Genomic DNA, 15,250 nt, shown 5'->3' with positions numbered 1-15,250 from the left:
GTTTACATCAGGTGTACCAGGGTCGCATGCAACTGGTCTGTGGGGAGCCTGGTGCACGCTACGGCTGTTCTTATACAGGTACGTCTACGATGTAGGTACACTATAGTCTACACCTACCGTGGTCACCGCTAATGTCGATTTGTGGTTCCGTTTAGCTGATACCGGCAAAGTAGGTATACGAAACACTAACGTGTACCAGGAACTCATGCTAACAGTTTGGATTTTTAAACAACGCACATACCTAAAAACGAGACCGGTCGTCATCGCATTGACCTATTTAAGCTAGGTAATAATAAAACACTGATGAAATACTAGGTACTCATAATGTTATGATTTTAAGTTTCAATACAACACAAGTGATCTAAGCGCCGGAAGAACTCGGATAAAAGTGCGCCGTCTTGGATCACTTTGCATGAAAAAAAACTAATTTCGAATTTTTTTTTTATTGACTGCAGAAAAAATAATGTTACGAAAATTATAATAGGTTATTTATTCATTAAAATCAAATACATTTAGGTACTGAATCGTTTAATCACGGATTTAATCATTATATTACTTATTATTACAAATCCCGTGACAAAAAAAAATAATTGTATTTTAGTATGATAGACAATAAAACGGCAATATTTTAAATGTTAAAATTAATAAATACATTTAAAATATTATAATTGATAAATAAATTTAAATACTTCAAATATTATAATTAATATTGTTGCCTTGATGTTTACAATGTATGTGGAAGTAAAAGAATTCCGCGATGTTTATTTCTTTATCTAAAATGCAAAATAACAAATTATTAAGAGATGGTCAAAAATCATCGTTAACTCTTTAACGTGTAATTAGTGAATTACCATCAAAACTGTATATATTTTTAACACCCGGGTTATTTTTGCGAAATTCGTTCACGAATGTTGTCGATTCCGTTTCGGAAAGTATACCGTTTCCGTCTTTATCAAATTGTGTGAATTGAAATAATAATATTCTGACATCATCTGTACGTAAAACTACCTCATCCTGAAGAATTGTCAAAATAAAATCATATACAGCGTAAAGGATAATTAAATGTTAGGGAAGTAATAGATGAGAGTAAAGGAATTTTAAATTGATGAAAAACAAATTATATTACATCGCCGTGATCTGTCTTAGAACGTTCTGCCATAACCAGCATCAAATCCATCAACTCTTTAGCAGCGGGTCCTGTGCAAATTTTAATTATGTATTACATACAAAATCACAATTTATCTAACGTGAATATATATAATATATTTATATTTAATTCTTACGGTCAGTTTTAAATTTCAATAACGGGTTATGCTCCGTAGTAGCCATTTCAAAAGCTTCGAAGACGGGTTGAATATATTCTTTGTCAATTGAACCAGATGCAGTTTGACGACGTGTATACAATGCATTTAATTGTCCTATTTGTGCTTCGCTTAGACCATTGCCCTATAATGTAAGCAAAAAGGATAAATATATAAGATAGCTCTACAAAAATGTCGATGCATTTAACATTTTAAGCATGTGTATAATGTTTAACGATTTATTAACTACTATTTTGTAATGTTCCTTTAACTTTTGCATTTTAAACAACATCGCGCATTCATTTTTTAACCAGACAAATTTAAATGGCCAATTTTCAAAAATTACAATTAGTAGAAACTTTTTTTTTGAACACAAAAATATTTGCTTACTTCCGGTAGAATATCTATTATGATCAACAAGAATTCCGGTGCGGTAACTACATAGCCACCTAAAATTAAATAAATAAAGATTGTCAACTTGAATTAAACCGCATCCTCGACCTAAATTTAATATCACTATTTTTAGTATAAATGTGCTTACATAATATTTCTACCCATGACTTATCATTTTTATCAACTCCTAATCGTTCAAATACAACTAATAGATCTTTATAAGTCAGCTTTTTGTCTTCTCCAATGATCTTAATGATGTCAGACTTAGTCCCATTTGAAGACTCACATACCTATACACATATGTAATATTTAAAATAAATAAATATATATATTATTATTTATATTATATTATATATAATATAGATATGTATTTATTTTAGGAAAAATTATACGCAATAATTTTAGAAATACATCACTGGGAAATTATCAATTAGTATTATTATTTTTAGTTAATAAGATTTAAAACCCCAAAAATCCTCAAAATATTCACTATAAGCTTTTTATAGCTTGACCGTTTTATTAAATGCAAATAAAAAAAAAATCTTAAATTAATTAGCATAACATATGAATAATATAAAAAACAGTATGTGAATATTAAAATAAAATAAACACAATTGACCTTAGGTCAAAAGGTTAATACCCGAAGTATTAACCTTTTTTAATTTTACCCATAGCTCTAACAATTTTTGAAACTTAAATGGTAACATATATTAGGGTGGTCCTTAAAAAGTCTATTTTCGAATTTTAACCTCGACGCCCCCTAAAAAGTTTCTAAATACAATAAAAAAACATTTAAAAAAAACAATTTGAAAAATTTTAATTTATACCCGTGCCCCAAAAGTTTAAATGGGATTTAACATAGGATTTCGACACTAAAAAAAGTATCCAAATACGCCAATTTTTAGTTAAATTTTCCTTTTCTGGCAGCAATTTTGACAGGTATGAACTTTTGGGTATGGTGTTCGTATTCGGAAGACTTCAAGCTATAAAACTGTCAGAACTATAGCTTAAACTAAGGAATAGGAAAAAAGTTATGCATTCATTTCTGCACAAGTGTCGAAATCCTTTGGGGCACGGGTTAAAAAGCGACCTTTTTAACCTTTAAAACAATAATTTAACTGACACTTTGGCTGTTCGATAACCATTTTTGGATTATTACTTTTAAAGTTATTAAAGTTTAAAATTTAGAGAGGAAGGAAGGGGGAAGTGTATTTTGTTTTTATCTGTGCGCATTATTCTACAACTATCCACCTCTCTTAAAAAAACAATGGATTTGCTTACGTGTGGGTTAACTTTCAACAGGATATCCGACAGTTCATCTACATCTATTTTAAAGTCGTCTAAAATCAAATAAAATACAAATTGACAACATAAAGTAAAACGCTACCTCGACTTCAATTTATTACCGCCATTTTTAGCTTTTAATTCATTAATTAGTTTAACTTTCGACAGGATATCCGACAATTTATCTACATCTATTTCAAAGTCGTCTAAAATCAAATAAATAAAAAAAATTGACAACATATAGTAAAACGCCACGTCAACTTCAATTTATTACCGCCATTTTTGCCTTTAAATTTATTAATTAAATTGTCGGCTGTAGCTATATCGCCATCTTTAAAAAATAAGTGTTTGAATACAACTGATATTTGTTGACGAGTTAGGTATCCCTCTTGTGGTTGAAATTTATAATATTCAGAGTGTAAAATGAACTCTTTGAGATAAAACTCTGCTTCAAAAGGCGACAGCATTGAATCCTAAGTACATTATTTAACATACACGAATATTTCGCAAAAATATTTTTACAATATTTTGATATTTGTTAATAGTTGAATACCTATGTTATAATATTAAACTAGTTATTTTAGATCAATTACCATGAAGTTGTCAGATGTCTTATCTTCATACGCTAACGCTATCAATAAATTCTTAAAATTTGCATATTTGGCCTCATCTATATAAATTAAATAGTATGCAATTAGTTTTTAATAACAAATATAATAGTTTCCAACAAAGCTTGGCAAGTTTAAGATTTAGATATTATATTAAATTAAATGATGTATGCTTATTGCTTAACATGTGTAATTATTTAGACCGATTAACTAGTTACTTAATCGAGTCAAGTATTTATGCATGTTTACTCTCTTATCCAACTTTACTATGTTTTTAAAAAGTAACCCTATCTTATACACATTATTTCATCATTAATTTTCAACAAATTGATAGTATAAAAAATAAAAAGTACATTACAATTTATTATAATGTTAGTAATGAGAATTTGTCCGGTTAAGTATGTTGTTAAAATTTAAAAAAAAATACATAATATTATCTATTGAGTTAATAATATATAATTTACCAAGCATACGCCTATTGAAACAATAGCGCCACGTTAATTTTCTATAGACGTAATGAATTAAATAGCTTTTTAAAAAATATTTTACTTTTGTTGTATGTAAAAACCTCTTCGTGATTTTTAATTCCAAAACAATTGGTCATAAGATTTGTAATTTTCGGAATATCGGTTTGCTCTTCGTAATTGTTGTACAGTTTAATAAGTTCTTTTATTTGATTCTTATTTAGTCCATAGCTCTAAAATAAAGTTTAATGACTCATAGCTTAACACTCACAGTTTGATAGTTTTACTTTTTGAAAAAAATCGTTAATTTACAATATTAAAAGATTATCAAATATTTGGCTTTTTTTATATTTTCTAATGCGAATTGACTTTTGTAGCTTAAGTGAGAACGTATATATTTAATTAGCTTATTAAAATAAAGATAATTTGCTGAAAATGTTGACTGGTTAACTTAATAAGTAATTATTCAAAACTGGTTACCGACCAGTCAACATATTTAGCAAGTCGTTGATAAATTAATAAGTTAATAAAATATATACGTTACCTTTTAATAGCTTAAGGTCATACGGTTTTAACGCATAAGTGATTTCTATATTATATAAGTCACCTTATAAGAGAAATAAGTATCTTACCCATGCTGATGTAAAGAAATACACCGCGCAGACTATAACAGCACTCTTAAAATGCATAATAGTTTTTAAACGAAATAATTCAATGAGTTACATGTAGAATAGAACGACTATTGGCACTGAAGTCAAAATAACGGATTACAGTAAAATAAGTACATTTGTTGTGTCTTTTATAGTTTTATATATTTACTCATACTAAACTTTATGAATAAACTAGTATTATAGTTAGCTATTTCGTTCATACTTTTACGTGTTCTAGATTCTAGAAGTTTAAGCAAAATATGTTGACTTATGTACTCGTATTTCGAATTACAGTTGTTCATAAGTATACATACTTTTTTTACAAAAACACCGTGTAGATCATATTTCACAATAGGTATACAACTTTTGAATTTAGTAAAACACAGCTCCTTGAATATATCACTAAAAAACAAATCAAGTGAAAGATACAGGGAAAAAACAGGAAAGTCACTTTTTTCTAATCTAAGAAAAACATGTATAAGTTATGCTAAAAAATGTTTTAAAATGTTAAAAAATTGCCATTTTTAAAAAGTGTCCTGCCTGTTTTTTTTCTCTGTCCCCTTGAAGTACAAGAATTCGATGTTTAATCAAATCATAAATACTTTCGTTTTAATAAATATACTATTATTAATAATAATAACAAAAAATATCGTATAAATATTTGAAATAGTAGTTTTTTTGTATTATTGATTTAATGACTTCCCGATAGTAGAATACAAAATTAACAGTCAAATTAATAGCCCTTCATTACCGATCATATAGGATAGGGGACTTATAGTTTTCAGTCCAAACAACTAAATATATGTATTGAAGTGGGACACACGATTACAGCAGTCCAGTATAACAACATCACTATAATAGGTACCACATATTAGGATATCAGGTGGATGTGTTTCCTCTACCCGAAACCGGTCAGCCATTAATTAAGCTTTACTGCCATTGTACCCATACGATGTTTATCCATATGTCTACTAAGGTTTACCTTCCGTTGTTATTATATAAATTAATTGTCAAAAACTGCCTGCCGTTGTAAACTACTTGCAGGGGCGAACTGGTAGATTGAGTAATTATGGTCCTAAGACCCGTTGTGAGGTTTTGTTACACGCATTACGCAAAGTTGTATCGTAGTTTTGCTCAAAATGTGTAAAAGTAATTATATATTAGATATACCGAATTATCTATTATTTGTGTACACCAATTCCTCTCAAAAATTATTCAAACATTAGTATTATTTATTTTTTATTATAGCAAATAGGCCTCGACTGCAATGTCCATGCCGCAGCATTTTTTTTGGTAAACAAAACTCACTTTATATCCATTAGAACTCTATAAGATCAATGCGTGCCTTTATTTTGATAGTATAAACATGAATTCTTGGCAATTTATATATTATGGGATTTACTTATCGCACACTAGTACAACACATGCGCAAGTATTTTATTAGATTTAGTAATTTCTTCTGTTCTGAATATTTGTACCCGTGCCTATTTTCTAGACATAAAAAAAAATCATTAATGAAAGTTCAATTCAAAATGTGAAAAAATGGTCGTTTTTGGTTTTATGGATAACCAACAAAACTACCAACAATTTCAAGTTTTATTTGTAATGTTAAAAGTCGAGTAACAACCTATTTGATTTATTAAACATATATATATATATATTATAATCAGGCATGATGATCATGTATGTAAAATAAATAAAATTTAAAAACATGTATCATGTGAAAGAAGCTATTCGGTGAATCTAAAAGTATGATAGATTGGTAAAGAAATGTTTACAAGACATTCAATAATGTTGAAAATATAAAGTAAAGATATAAAATCTACAAAGATATAAAAAATACAAAATATAAATTATAATTGTTTAAAAGAATATGACATGGAACTGTGATATATTAGCAGTTAGCTTTGTGGTTTAGTGTCTTGAGTTTTTATTACTATTGTACTCTGATTAGTGACTAAAACATAAAACACGAGTATAATATTTAATAATTTAACATTATTATTTTTGTTCGATTTTTAGTCACAATTAAATAAAATGTGACTTACGTACATTTCTTACTTGAGTCGCAGCATGACTAAAATATATGTGCGACTAACGGCGGGTTAAACATTGTTATAACTTATAAATATTAAATACGAGCACTAAGCTTCGACTGAAACTCATACTATAGTTATTAAACCATCTTAAAATTAATACTATTTCGTTTTTAATGTTGTGAAAATGGATCTTATTAAGTTAAAAATAGAGTTGTTTTTAAATGTAAATATAGTGGAATAACTGTATAAAATCAGAAGATGGCGGAATGAGTTAAAATGGTGGTATACCTTAAGTTTAATATCTACTTAACTTCTTTATGAAATTAATGGCGTTATGCAGAGAGCATCCATCCCACAAAAACATAAAATTTATTTGATACAAAATGTCTCTTTGCAAAATGCAATAAAAAAATGTTGACTGTGGCGCTATTTATGAATGCTCCAAAATTTAACAGAATTATACACTTAAATAAAGTGTGACTAAAACATCAAATTATTCCCAACCACAGATTTGTGGGATGACTGCTTTCTGCATAACGCCATTCAAATAATATACAGCTATGGTCCACTTTAAGCACACTTTTCAGGCAGGTCTAATGGAGCCAATCCGGCCCTGGCTGCCCTGTGAATTTCTAAAATATAATTTATTTTGAGGTTATCATTTTTCGTTAAATTTTGATACTCGAAAGAGATTATTAAATGCAAAAATTAAATTCGCTTTTGTGGACAGGTTTAAGTATAGTATTTTCAGTTTCGCACAAAGAATAAAAAACCATTACACGACTATCAACATTTAATCTTTTTATTTTTTTCTGCAGCATATAATTTCAATGCTATGTAATATAGAGAATGAATCTGACAATGAATAATAAATGCTTACAGAACGTCTTTTGCATTTTCACTTCTCTTTGCGAATTACTTTTTTTCTTTCCATAAATAAGTTTTCCCTTTTATCCAATATAGAACAAATTCAAAATAACTTCAGCTACAGTAAATACTGAATATTAAAGATAAAAAATTATATCAAATTCCGACAGATATTATTTAATCACCTTATTCAATTATATTAATCATCATGTAATAAGAAAATATTTTAATAAGCATTTTTATTATGTCATTGTAATTAACGTTTATCATTGCTTTTTAGTTTTTACTTAAATTTAAGTAAATAAATTTTAGTTTTTCACATAATTTAGTATGATCTATGGGGTAAAAATATAACATTTTGTTGGTTTATATCACATTTTTGATAATATAATATGTAATATTTTTTTAATTTTGTTGTAAATTATAATAAAATTATACATGGAAAATAACAGTTTATTTTAAGTGTTTTTAATTATGCAATACATAATAACGCTAGTTTAGAATCTATCTACGAGAAAGGATTTTTCGATAATAGTTCGGTTACACCCAAAAAGCTGGATTACCGTTGAGGCGTGTACAAGGTAACGAATAGTGGACGTATTAGAATATATACTCATGTAATTAATATTTTAAAGTATAATGGTATTTAAATAACAGTTAAAAACCAAACCGTTATTGTTTATTTTATAAACACCCTGTATATTAATCTTAATCAGTATCATCGAAAATAATTTAAACCTATAATAACCTATTTTGAGCTATAATAATATATACATTGTTTTATGAGTATTTCAAGAATACTGAAGACGAATTTAGGTACAATATTCAATATTTCGTTTTATGTGTATTATAGAAAAAGAAGATTTTTTTTTTGTCCTCAATTACCTTTTTTTAATTAATTTTAAAAGTATTGAAAAAAACTTTTTATGTGATAAATAACTTAACATTTTTTTTCATGCTATTATGTTTATTTATTTATTTGTACGGAAAGAAGAAATCCATTTGCATAGTATGCCGTTAATATAATACAAATATCGTATGTATGTAAAACAAAATTATCATAATATACACCAACTTTGTGTCTGATGTTCTTTAAATCTTAATATATTTTAATAAAGTGGTATACTTTTATAGCATTTAATCAATGGCCATAAATTATTTTTTATTATCCTGTAATTTATGTCATAGCCAAAATAAGAAAGGGTATACTAACTAAGGCGTTTCCAACTTCTATTGTTATAAATTAAACCTCTCTTTTGAGGTTGTAAGCTCCCAAACGAACTTCTATAATTTAAATAATGCTTATTTTTCAATAGTTGTGATCGTCTGTGAAGTTGGCCAACGCATATACCTATTATAAGTATTAGCAAAACTATTATACGCAAACTTGGTTTTAGGGTTACACGAAAATGTCTATAGTTAACGTTTACGCAAACAACGCCAAATGAACTCGAAGTAATCGTCCATCGGACAATTAAAGGGTAAAGCGTTTTATACAAACACACGTTTTATATAAAAATAAAAATTTAATAGTAAAGCCAACGAGTACGACGAAATATTTTTCTATTGTTGTAGACGTCTGTTGAATGAAAATCTGCAGGCGACTTTCCTAAAAGCATTCCTAAGTACTTTTTACACCCATTCAGAAATATAAATTATATGATATTCCAAAAGCGATGTCAGCTATAGCATCTGGTCTTTAAAGATTCTGTACTACCATCACTTTCTGAGAAACTCTGATCGAACCGTGTTTCTAAGACACAACGAAATTGTTTGGTATAGTTTTTTTTTTTTTTTATCAAAAGCAAAAATTTCACAAATAATACAGCCTACAACAAAAAACTACTTTTATAGTTTAAAAGTTTATGTTGTATAGTTGTCTACTGTTATAATATAATATAACATGTTTATGGGTCAAACGTTTGGAGCGACCCCCATTGATTTCTTTGAAAATTACACTGTCTGTTACGATGAAAAAAATTGTTCTCAATTTTTTTTGGATTTTTTTGCAATTATTTTGGCTATGGTCATAAAAAGTATTTTTATTTATTTTTTATAGTATTTCCGACCATAAAATTAATTTTTAAAAATCAGTGTCTTATGTAAAATAATCTCAGCTTTTTGGAAAAAATAATAATTTATTTTTTCAAGGAACAGAAAGACAAAAAGATTGAGTTTATAATCTAAAAAGTTGGTTTTTACGTGTTGCACAAAATTTGAGAACTTTTCTAATATTTTTTTCAGAAAGCTTAGATAATTTTACACGGCTAATAGAACTAGGATAAAATATTATTATTGACTAGGATATGTTTATATTTAAGTTTTTGGCGTCTCGTATTGTCGATGCAAAATCGGCTTTTATCTAATTGTCTAGGCATTAACAACATATACGTATTTAACTGTAACTTGTATATTGTGTTTATTGTACTATAAATCTAAATAGATTTTTGAAACAAAGTCAACAGTATATTATTATAATATTACTGAGATGGAATGTATTCTGTTGGTCTTAGAATATAATTTTTTTCTATACATTTATAAAACTAAATTCGGAATACTGACAATTGCCCTACAATTTTAATAACTCGAGTAAAAAATTATTGAACCCAAAATATAATAATTATCAAAATCGTTTTAACGTTGGAGACTTCAAAAAATTTAACTAGGTCGATGATAAAAGATGTTGTTTTTGTTTTCGAATATTTTCTTATCTAGGACATTGGTGTACGGCTGTAACTGTTTGAACAAGCATACAAAACAACAATAAATTAAAGCAAGTATTCTTCTTATTTTAAATAAATAATACAACTTAAAACGTGTTTTCAATACGTTTTCCCGTTTAAGAAAGTGAATATACAATTATTTAGAAAGTAATGATAAAGTTTTTAAATTTTGAATGTAAAAATAATTATTTATATATATATATTATTTATGACCGGATATAGACAATTTTAGGTGTTCTAAGACCAATTGTAGGAATATGGATAAAAATAAAATACAATACAATACAAAAAATATATGTATTCATGATAATTCATAGTTTTTTTAATATTATATAAATAATAATATATTATAAATATATTTACAATTTTCTCATTTCTGTAAAACCTACCCAAAGGTAAACAACACATTTTTGTCTATATCGAATATGTTTAACATAATAAAAAGGCATTTTATATACTAACGCATTTAATAGTACAAAAATCTGAGTACATCTACCATTAAGGAGCTTTTTTATGTGTATTATTATGACTCATATGTTTTTTCATACCGATACGAATTTAAGGTAAATAAAACGCAAAAAAAAATATTACTTACCGTGTGTTGTTTACGCGTTTATAACATACAACGAAAATTCAGAGCATAAAATAAAACCTCACATATTATGGTTAGGAAACCCAAATGTGGGCCTCAAAGAGCAATCCAATGATCACAGATAAAAAAACAAATATCGATAAGAGCATTGTACCTAATGACAATTATGTGCTTAAAAATTAATTTTTAGTTTAAGGGTGGATATGATTTGGGTTAAATTTGTTACATTTTTGTTTTAAATGTATTCACTTTTTGTTATCTCTGGTGAAACCAGTTGACATTGACTATTTAATAAAAAATTTCAATTAAACAATTTTTAGTCGTTAGATAAAACCATTCTTCTATATTGGAATCTATAATGTAAAAGTAACTAAAGAATTAAATGGTTCATTTATGGTTATATATCAACGAAAAACAAGTGAATGCTCTCAGTTTGTTAGTTGTACATTCACTGATTACATACTTAACATACTACAATACATTTAAATGACAATTACACTTGAGGTGTTACACATTAAAGGACTTGCTTCCACAAGGAGTTGAACTAAAGTAAAAAAGACATGCGATTTGCGCAAATAAATATTTTATTCATTTACAACTACTGCCATTAATAGTCCGTAAAACAAATAGTAGCCTAAACTTAAGTATGGCTATCGACGGATATTCTCAAAGGAAAAATCTATTACAGTTTGGGTTGGGATTCGAGTTGCACCGAGCCGACTGAATGTAATAAAATCACTTTTTAAAAAATTAATTAAAACCTTAAACTGGTACTTGAGCACTTAAAACTTACTGAGGCCACTCTAAGGAGTATCTATCAAAATATTGGCATGATTTGATACATTTTTTTTTTTTAAGATTTAACATGTTATGTGTACATAAGAGTTCTAGCTCCAGACAAAATTTCAACTAAAAGATCCTAAAAACCCCAAAAAAAAACAACTTGCATCCCGCCGCAAGGGGGTGAGAAATGGGTCTAACTTAAATTTGAATCTCAAGTAAATATTCCTCTTTAAAAATTTCAACTCAACCATTTTTCTCAAAATTATAGCCAGTAAAAGTTGAAACTTTAAAAATAGTATGATTTTTTTTTTAATTTTAACTGTAAAGAAATGAACTTTTTCAATTTTTACTCCCTTAAAGTTGCCAACTAGATAACATTTGCGATTTAGAGAGTTGCTACTCGAAAAAATTGGTTCAGTTAAAAAAAGTTACAATTAGCTAACACAAAAAAAACCTACATCATAATGCAAATATATTTCAGATATCGTCTGGTTGACCCTTACTCATTGCAACCTACACACTTACAACCGTAAAAACGAAATTTTCTCCTAAATACTAAGAAAAACAATTTTTTTTTTTAGTTAGTCAAAATTTGACTATAGCTATATTCAATCTCAAAAGTCTTTCCATATGCTTCTAATCGCAGTTAGAACCGCGTGTCTTAAAAATGTACTGAGTTATGCTTAATTAAAAAAAAAATAGTAAATCTTGTAGTGTTATTTAAATGGATAATGAAGTATACTAGCCAAAAAACACTTGTTTTCGCCGAGATGACCCACTTTTCTTGTGCAGGAAAAAAAACAAATTTTTTGAACCTGTCTAAAAGTTATATTCATATATATTTTTATGTCAGACAATAATTGGATATTTATCACTGTAATTATTTTCTGCACATTTCTGGAAAATCGTAAGGAATTTAATTTAAAGTTATGAAAATATAAAAAAAAACTATAATTAGTATCACTTTGTCCTAAATTTTGTTTTTTGCGATTTAAAAATCAAACAAAGCAAATACTTTTACTTTTAAAATGTCCATAGTCTTTAGAAAAGTATTTAAATAGCAACAATTGTGATAAAAATTAATTAGGATTAGAGGAAAGAAAATCAAAAGAGTTTAAGACAAAAGCATTATTCCAGTCACTAAAGCTCATTCACATATCAAAAGCAGTACAAACTAATCACAAATATAATTGCTTTTTTTGGTAACAGTTGCAGAAACCAAATAATTCATCGTCGCATAATAGTTTATAAGAAACTACCATACTTAAATTTCTTAGCATATACCCACGTCATGTATAAATTCTGAATGAACTAAAACAAGTCAATTTTATTTATTAAGGAACGTATTTCTTGTGGCAAGATACTGAGTATCTAAAACATATTTACTGTATTTTGAATTTATCTACCACCGCCAAATGTTTATTAAAACGTGTTGGTATGGTAAAAAAATAATCGCTCTAAAAAATTTAAATGAGTATTAGGAAAAGGCTTTAGGTAAATTAAAAAAGCCAGTACAGTGGGATCGGGGCATAGTGGGGACGGGGAGGTCTATAGGAATTATTATAACTGAAAATGATAAAATCACTTTTAAATAAACGCTCGGTGCGAATCTGTGGATAGTAGGTTCAAATCATTAAAGTCCCAAACCAAGTATAGTAAGAAAGTAAGTAGTAGTAGTAGTGAGTACAAGGATTGTAACTAATCACAATAATCAAGTGCCTAAAAATGAATTTATTGTATTATGGCAGATACGATTAGGATTGGTATAAGCAAAATATATTGCTATAGCTACCCGTATATAGTTATAACAATATAATGAAAATATTTTCTTGACCTCTTGACTGTTGATTCACTCACACATAGCAACTTGGAAATTGAATACAGTTAAAGTGTAATTTTCCCCTATTTTGGGATTTTCCTTAAAAAAAATTAAAAAAGTTTGACTACAGATTTTTGAGAAAATTGTATATGTTGCAGCTCCATACTAGATTTAGTAGGTTTAATTTTCAGACTTAAAATCCTAAAACTTTGCTTGGAAAGTGACATAAAAAAAAAATGATTATCCCTTCTAGGGGAAAGGCCAAAGGGTTTATGGTATTTTTTTAGTTTTCTATGTTTATTGGTACTATATTCAAAGCATATTCCATACAAATTTGTAACTAATTCAACTATTTGTAAACATTTTATAAAACATCGTAACTTAAAGTTGAAAAATATATAAATTTATTGGGAGTTTTTCTCGATTTTTAATAGGAAGAGGTGAACTTTTTTAATTTTTAGGCTTAAATTATAGTTACATTTAGGTACGATTTCTGATTAGATAGATTTTCTATATGAATAAATAGACGATATCGTGGGTCCTACCACTGATGTATGCTATTAACTAACATTTTTGTTTTTTCAAATACTTCATTGAAGTATTTTAATATTCTGCAAAAGTATCAGTGTTTGTTTAATAAAATAAAATTAAAAAATGTGCATCTTGAATAGCTTTATAATGTAATTTTTACCACGCTGGCGTTGCGCACTGAGGCGAGAAATCGTTTGTGTCTAATATATTGTGAAGTTTTGTCTTTTGTATTTTCGACAATTGAACGAGTCTCCCGTTTACTTTATCTCTTTCCTTCGCAATAAATAATAACCACAAAAGTATTTGCGCTCAGTGCTTAGGTATACTCCAGACACATAATCTAATAACCCGTTGACGCGTATATGTTAGTTGTAACGGTAGATAAAACTCTATTTATTTTGATGGAAGTTATCGTTTGGAGAAAGAAAACTTATTGAGAAATAACACGCAGTTTGTCTGTTGTAAAATCGAATATTAGCTGTACTAAACTTTTAGAACATATTGCATAGGGCTGTGTAATTCGAGTACTGAATATAAATCATAAAATAAACTTTCTTTTTAAATGTTTGTAATACTTTTACACCATTGAGTAGATCTCTTACATTCCGCGTCAAAAATATTAAAACCAAATGGTTGTACTTAAAGTACAAAACTCTTAATGGGTGTCGATTTTGATTAACGTATTCATTTTTTTTTTTTTTTAGTCTCAATTTACTAAAGTGCAGCATTGACAATATGGCTGACAATATTAAAATTTTACTTGAATTGTAACAAATCTGCTTATAGTCTGTACACAAAAGCTTTATAGTAATTAAAAAGGTTGTAACGAGAGAAGTATTGTCCTTTGACATTTAAATCTCGTTTCGAATATTTTGGCGTTTCAGTTGCGCCTGGGGAACGTTCCACCCCTTTTTAATATACATTTTAAATCGTCTGTAAAAGTAATACATTGAGTTTATTTCCATCAAAAAACGCAGTTTGTCTGCGCGAGATGTGACTGTTCTCTTTGATATTTTTTCGAACACGTGATATAAATTCTTCCATATTCATTAAGGTGTTCGTTATTTTTGACTTCATATTGAAGTTCTGCAAACGGGTTCCAAATAAGTAAACAGTAAACTCAATATTTTTCGTCGTCCTCTTGACCGGAAGGTTTCCGAATACTCCGTGTTACATTTTTTATTTTTCATTAAATA

The 15,250-nt window shown here is 27.7% G+C and overlaps 1 protein-coding gene across 1 annotated transcript; it reads right to left on the bottom strand.

The window, feature by feature from the left end:
* Positions 1-587: 587 nt before the first annotated feature.
* Positions 588-4,796, bottom strand: LOC126834143 (uncharacterized). The gene is made up of 12 exons (XM_050565861.1): positions 4,683-4,796; positions 4,136-4,283; positions 3,572-3,648; positions 3,253-3,451; positions 3,101-3,184; positions 2,976-3,034; positions 1,843-1,984; positions 1,692-1,750; positions 1,284-1,446; positions 1,127-1,197; positions 852-1,014; positions 588-773 (listed from the first exon to the last, which is right to left on the bottom strand). The coding sequence occupies exons 1-12, from the start codon at positions 4,737-4,739 to the stop codon at positions 691-693; spliced, it is 1,305 nt and encodes a 434-aa protein (XP_050421818.1). The 5' UTR covers positions 4,740-4,796; the 3' UTR covers positions 588-690.
* Positions 4,797-15,250: the final 10,454 nt, after the last annotated feature.

Source organism: Adelges cooleyi, unplaced genomic scaffold (genome assembly GCF_023614345.1).
Source record: "Adelges cooleyi isolate 19-005CV unplaced genomic scaffold, UGA_ACOO_1.1 ACOO_flye_CR_arks_rails_tigmint_CR_PRNA_1, whole genome shotgun sequence".
Lineage (NCBI taxonomy): Eukaryota > Metazoa > Arthropoda > Insecta > Hemiptera > Adelgidae > Adelges > Adelges cooleyi.
This window is presented reverse-complemented; position numbering and strand designations above follow the sequence as displayed.